This window comes from Quercus suber, unplaced genomic scaffold (genome assembly GCF_002906115.3).
Source record: "Quercus suber isolate HL8 unplaced genomic scaffold, Cork oak 2.0 scaffold_585, whole genome shotgun sequence".
NCBI classification, from domain to species: Eukaryota; Viridiplantae; Streptophyta; class Magnoliopsida; order Fagales; family Fagaceae; genus Quercus; species Quercus suber.
Window position 1 is genome coordinate 236,955 of NW_027070030.1, and position 6,771 is coordinate 243,725.

At 41.0% G+C, this 6,771-nt stretch overlaps 1 protein-coding gene across 1 annotated transcript; it reads right to left on the reverse strand.

The window, feature by feature from the left end:
* Positions 1–4,028: 4,028 nt before the first annotated feature.
* On the reverse strand, positions 4,029–6,336 carry LOC136063846 (uncharacterized). Its single transcript, XM_065764807.1, has 2 exons — positions 5,959–6,336; positions 4,029–4,271 (listed from the first exon to the last, which is right to left on the reverse strand). The coding sequence occupies exons 1-2, from the start codon at positions 6,334–6,336 to the stop codon at positions 4,029–4,031; spliced, it is 621 nt and encodes a 206-aa protein (XP_065620879.1).
* Positions 6,337–6,771: the final 435 nt, after the last annotated feature.

The window sequence follows — 6,771 nt, forward strand, 5'->3', positions numbered from 1 at the left end:
ATGTGTTCCTTGTTGCTATATTGTTCATTTCCTAATTTTAATTTAGGATCGCTTATTTGTTTTGCTTGGCAGTAAGCACATCTCTTTTATTATTGTTTTATTATATTTATCTGCTGTAACTCTTTTGCAATAGTTTCGTTTCGTCTAACAACAAGTGTGGGGCATTTATTATTGTCCCATTATATTTGTCTGCCATAACTCTTTTGTAGCAGTTTCGCCTGCCACAGGCATGTGACCAAAGTTTTAGCAAAAAAGGAGCATAGTTTGTGCATAAGCCGGATCAAGGTGAGTTGCAATTGGACTAGTCCTGACTCTCCTACCCAAAACACTTAGGCCCTATTGTAGCAGAAGGCAGCACAGCCCAAAGGTGCAAAAAGGCCCCCCACAACAGCTTTTCAGGGTTTTCATTTTCTATGAATACGAATATATTGGTATATTCATAAAAATTGTGAAAACAGAAAGTTAAATTTTTTTTTAGTGATAAGATATGTGTGAGCGAGAAAAGTTACTTTTTAAAAAATAAATAATGACCAAACCCAAGTATGATGTATTCTATATCTAAATTATGTATTCAAAATAATTTACCAAACACTATCAAATATGAAAATAAGTGTTTTTTTCTACATTTAAATTCAAGATTTGAATATAGAATAAAGAAAATGAAAAGTGAATACACTACTTTTTGGAACCAAATTGGCCCTTAAGTTACCATTAGATAGGACAATTTTATTTTTTATAACAACCATTAGATATGACAAAGATAATATTATCGGTGACCTTGCTATTTACCTAAAGGGGTCGAAAATTTTGAAAAAGATATATATATATATATATATAAATGTACCACTTTAAAATTAGGGGTGTCAATTGTTCAAAAAAAAAAAAAAAAAAAAGGGCTCTCTAGCAGGTCTATCACTTACTCTTTTTTTCAATGTTGATGTTCCGCAAGACAAAGGAAGACGGATCCGGGCCAAGGTGGTAAAAGGCAAGAGTTCGCGAATCTACCAAATCGTCCCAGCTCTCAATCGATTTGGCGTACTCGATTGCCTGCTCTACCCGAGACCTGTACTTACTCTTAAGTTTAGGTCGTCTCTTCACTACAGAAATTGAAAGAATCAAGAGGTTAGTGACGATAACAACAAGGGCAGCAGAGCTAAAAACAAAAATATTCATGTACTGACGCACCTAATGTCGGCGTTCCCCCCGACGAAGTAACCTTGGAATGTCACCCCAGTCCTGGCTGGAGGGGGTCTCAAAATCATCCCCGGACACAAAGAAAATCTCGACTTCCAATACCTGAAGGACGAAGGCAATCCTCTAACGATGCTGGTCCTCCTTCTCCAGGGTACCAACTCATAGTATCCATATTTTGGATTCTTTCAGACGATATAGGTGGACGAGCTCACCTACTTTGATCATATCCCCGTTGGCAGCTAGCCATATTCCATACAACTGACCACTATCCTCTATGAATTGGGCATCAGTTGCCCGGAGCGATCCCAAAATGGTCTAGAAGCTCCATCAGGAGAGGATGGACGGGGAACCTAAGGCCACAAGTAAAGGAGGCCTCATAGAAGCACACCTCACCCGGAAAAAAGTGACAAGCCCTATCCTCGTCCTTGGGCCGACGACAGAACCCTATCTAGAAATTGGAATCTATCCCTGAATCTATTCACCATCTCAACGTCTAACCCACAGACCTCCTCAAGGGCATGAAAAGCCCTAACCACCCGGGGACTAGAGACGACGGCATCCCTCTCCACGGGGTCACCATTAGAAGATAACCCCGTCTCAAGATCGCTAGATCTAACTTCAGACATCGTCCTTTTCAGACCTTCGAACCAATCAACTGATTGCCGTATCAAAGGCAACAATTCTGCTAACACAGGTCCTAAACCATTACTCTCGGAAACAAAATTTCAAACCAGAAAAATCACCTAAGGAGCCCCTAAGCGTGCGAAGAAAAAAGAAACTGAGGGGCAAGCAGCTCTAACCTCGGAATTGCTAACCATAAAAAACCCATAAAAAGAAAGCGCAGAAAAGAACGGTACAGCTAAAAGTGAAACACTGAAAACAAATAGAAGAAGAAAAGGAAAGAAAGGAAGAAAATCAGAAACATCACCACAGCCAAACCACAAAAGAGAAAACGCAAGAAAAGAAGAATGACATACCTTGAACAGCGGTGGACCAAGCTCTGCCAAACAGCACAGCAATGTGGAGAAAAATAGCGAGGGAAGGCCAACAGAAGGGAGATAATGATTAAAGAGTTTCGAAAAATGAGAAGAAAAAAGTAAGTAGAGGAGGAGTTTAAAACAGAGGCTCGAAAAACGGAAAGACCGGCAGGAAACCCAATAGTCCCACTACTTGGAGCATTAACTCCACCAATCAACGCGTGCCACGTATACCACAACCTATGGAGCGCCGCCACTTCGCACCTAATACGGAATAGAATCCCAGAAGTCATTTACAACCTGTAAACCCTTCATATTCTATGATCGCCATGGCATGACGACCAAAGAATCGGGGGGCAGCTGACGGGAATGACAAATCCTCTAACATGGACGAGACTATCAAGACGGACGAGTACACCTTCAGGCCTAACGGAGTAATCGTTCACACTAATGACGAAGGCATCCAAGCCATTCAATACAGCCAATCAAGACTAGGACGGTTACAAAACCCGTTCCGTGGACCGTTGGAGTGCATTGATGCCATATTAAGACAGCGCCAAAACGTTTCGAAGAGGAACATTATGACTCCATAACTACTCCAACGGTCACAAGCCATGAAGGCATATATAAAGCTCCTACATCGCCAAGAATGAGGTACATACACACATCAAAAGACATATTTCTGCTATATCAATTCATTCTGTTTCATTATTTTGAGCACCATATATTAATTTTGGCATCGGAGCTGTTGTGGCAGGCACCACACTGGTGACCATTTGTCAAGGCCGAGGAAGTCATCCATCTGAGATTCTCGACTGATGAATTTATACTTCACCAAGTATCAATGTAACTCCTTAAAGGCAAACAACATTAATGACTAAACAACAATAGTAATTTATTAGGATTTATGTGAACTAATTGGCTTTTATATAGGATAGGAAGAGCTACTTATTTAAAAATTTTATTAATTAAAAATTATATATATATAAATATATGGTTGGGTTGGGTTTGGTGGGTTTGAAATTTTATGACCCAAATCCTACCCGATCCGCTATCAAAATTTTTTTTATAACCCAGCCCAACTCACCAAGCCCTAAAAACCAACCCAACCTGGCTGGTTGGGTCGGGTCGGGTCGGTTGGCGGGTTGGCTGCACATCCTTACCTTAAAAACATTAATTTAGGAAATATTTTTAGAAAGGGATAATTACACTTTGCCCGCCTGTGGTTTGCCTCTAATTTGATTTGCCTAACCGTGGTTTAAAATTTGACACTTTGCCTACCTGAGGTAAGCTCCGTTTAGATTCTGTAACCCACCTCGGTACTTTCTCCGTTAAAATGTAAAAAACATAACAAAATCAAAGAAAAGAAGATCAAAAAGTGGCCTTTGTAAAATTTTAGAAATTTGGCTCATAAACTTTAATAGAACACAAAATTTGCTCAAAGATTAACTTGTACTGTCAAAGACTCAAAATAGCTATTTGAACAACATTTGCCCATTGACCCTATTTAACCCAAAAACAATATACCCAAATTTAGCCCAGCCCTTCTCATTTAAAAAAAAAAAAAAAAAAAAGCCTCCAGATTTTCCTTCATTTTCTTGGCCTCCAAACACCTCTCTCTCTTTCTCTCTCTCTTGCTTGAAACAAACAAAAAAATAGAACCAAGCAATCAAAAAAAAAAAACAATCCAAAAAAGAAAAAAAGAAAAAAAGAGAAATACCCATATGTGCCTTCGCCGATCTGCTCCAATTTTTCGAAGCAATTGACGCTTCTGGAACCCCATGATGGGTACTCTTCTACGTTCAGCTGGCCTGGATTTATACGAAATATAAGGTCAATTTGGGTTGTATAAGAACTTTATGTAGTGAGCTTGAATTCATGCCATGGCTCCACTGCGTCGTCGTCGACCACCTCAGCAGCCGAAATGCCTTCATTGATAAGAACCTCTGCTTCTGATGCGTAAATGATGCGTACGCTTGCAACGACAAGACTGAAAACGACGTCGTCGTTATCAAGAGCGTCGACGATGACGAGAATTGCAACTGCGGAGCTCTGAGCAAGGCTAACGATGACGTCGCCATGTTTATTAGGCTTAATACTCTTGGAGCAAGTCGTTGTGTTACACTAAGCTTTCTTTGTATTTGTTGCACTGTTTGGTTGCCAAGAAAGTGAGAGAAAATAGAAAAGAAAAGAAAATATTTTTTTATTTGAATTTTTAATATAATTGCTGATGTGGATGTGCTTATGTGGAATTTTTTAATCCCAAGAATAGAGACTAGAGAGAGTGGAAAAGGGAATCTAAGAAAGTATTGTGGTTTTCACTTTAATGGTATTTTAGTAATTTTGATAATTGGGTAATGGGGTAAGTTGGGGTTTACCCATAATAATTGGGTTGGGTTGGATTTGAGTTAGAAGCAATTAGTTAAATGAGTTTTAATGGATAAATAGGTTTTATACACCGAACCCAATTATACCCACCCCAAACCCACCCATTTGACACCCCTAATTTTAAAGTGGTACNGTACAATTTTTCTATCTATTTTGGAAACAATATATATATATATATATATATTTTTTAGCCCAGTGTTTATGGGCTTCTAGCTGTAAAAAGACAAGTAGCGGTTTGCCAATTAGGCTTTAATTTAACTGAATTTACTTTCCTGCACTTACTTGCATTTGTGATTGTGTGCTCTTTAGTTTAGGATATGTTGGGGTCGTGGGTGCCTATGTTGCACTGGTACCCCTGCGTTACTTCATATTCGTCAATGCTTAGCCTTTTCTAGCTCTTTGTGACTTCTGCCCATTTTGGGGACCTTTTAGTCGTCAATAACCTACATCCGTCAAGGCGGAATTTTGTTACTTAGCCATTTTTGGCTTTTGTGACTTATCCCTTCTTGGGGATTTTATAGTCGTCAGTAACTTACATCCGTCAGGGCGGAATCTTGTTACTTAGCCATTTTTTACTTTTACGACTTATCCCTTCTTGGGGATTTTATAGTCGTCAGTAACTTACATCCGTCAGGGCGGAATCTTGTTACTTAGCTATTTTTGGCTTTTGTGACTTATCCCTTCTTGGGGATTTTATAATCGTCAGTAACTTACATCCGTCAGGGCAGAATCTTGTTACTTACCATTTTTGGCTTTGCTTGTGACTTATGATTGAATAGGCCTGCTCACAGAGAAACATTGGCTGGATAACATCTTTATTGACTTCGATAATGAATACATTTAAACGTTACTTCTATTGGTGGTATTTTTTTAAGTGTTCAATGTTCCATGGTCTCGGGAGTCTTTGACCGTCCAGGGTTTCTAGGTGGTAGCTACCTCGCCTAGAGTAATGGACGACTCGGTAAGGTCCTTCCCATGTGGGACCTAGCTTCCCTTGAGTAGGATCCTTGGTCGCCGGGATTATTTTTCGCAGGACGAGGTCGCCAATGTTGAGTCATTTGAGTTTCACCCTTCTGTTCTAATAGTCCGTCATCTTTTTCTGATATTCCGTCACTCTACTGCAAGCTTCGTCTCTTACTTCATCTAGACAGTCCAGGTTGAATTGTAGTTGATCATTGTTGGTTTCTTCGTTGAACATTTCTCGCCTGGTGCTGGCTACTCCTACTTCGACCGGGATCACTGCTTCAGATTCGTAGGTAAGCCTGAAGGGGGTTTCTCACGTCGGGGTTCTTGCTGTCGTTCTGTAGGCCCACAAGACACTGGGCAATTCTTCTAGCTAGGCGCCCTTCGCGTCATCTAACTTAGTTCTAATGATCTTGAGTAGCGTACGGTTCGTTACCTCCGTCTGTCCGTTTGCCTGCGGATGTCCTGGTGATGAGAACTGGTTCTTGATTCCCAGTCCCGAGCAAAAATCTTTGAAGTTTTGACAGTCGAATTGTCGTCCGTTATCTGATATGATTGTCATTGGAATCCCAAACCTGCACACTATATTCTTCCATACGAAGCTTCGGATTTTTGCTTCGGTGATGGTTGCCAGTGGCTCTGCTTCAACCCATTTCGTGAAATAATCAATAGCAACTAGCAAGAATTTTACCTGACCTTTGTCCAGGGGTAATGGGCCAACGATGTCAATTCCCATTGTGCAAATGGCCATGGGGACGTTATCGCCGTCAGTTTTTCCGCCGGAAGTTGTTGGATATTCCCGAACCGTTGGCATTTGTCACATCGCTTGACGAGCTGAGTTGCGTCCACCTGCATAGTAGGCCAGAAGTAACCTGTTCAAAGGACTTTGCTTACTAAGGATCTAGGGCCAGCATGGTCCCCACAGATCCCTTCGTGTATCTCTTCTAGGATGTACTTGGCTTCTTCTTCACTAACACACTTCAAGTAGGGCATGGAGAAGCCCCTCTTGTAGAGGGCGTCGTTGAGAATTGTAAATCTGGCTGCCCTCTTTTTAATCTTTCTAGCGTCGTCCGCATTCGAAGGGAGGTGCCCGTCCTGGAGAAAGGATATGATGGGCGTCATCCAGCTGTCTGTGTTCTGGATTAAGAACGTTGGAACTTCTTCAATGCTGGGGTACTTCTGGATCTCCATCCTTAGGTCCGCGTTCGTCGATCCATCTTCTGACGAGGCAATCTTGGAGACTTCGTCT

Excerpts from the sequence above, each read along its gene's own strand:
- LOC136063846 (XM_065764807.1), bottom strand. The coding sequence starts at position 6,336 with ATGCCAACGGTTCGGGAATATCCAACAACTTCCGGCGGAAAAACTGAC. Across the intron at positions 4,272-5,958 it reads AGGCAAACGGACAGACGGAG|AGTATTAAGCCTAATAAACA; the intron begins GTAACGAACCGT and ends ACTTGCTCCAAG.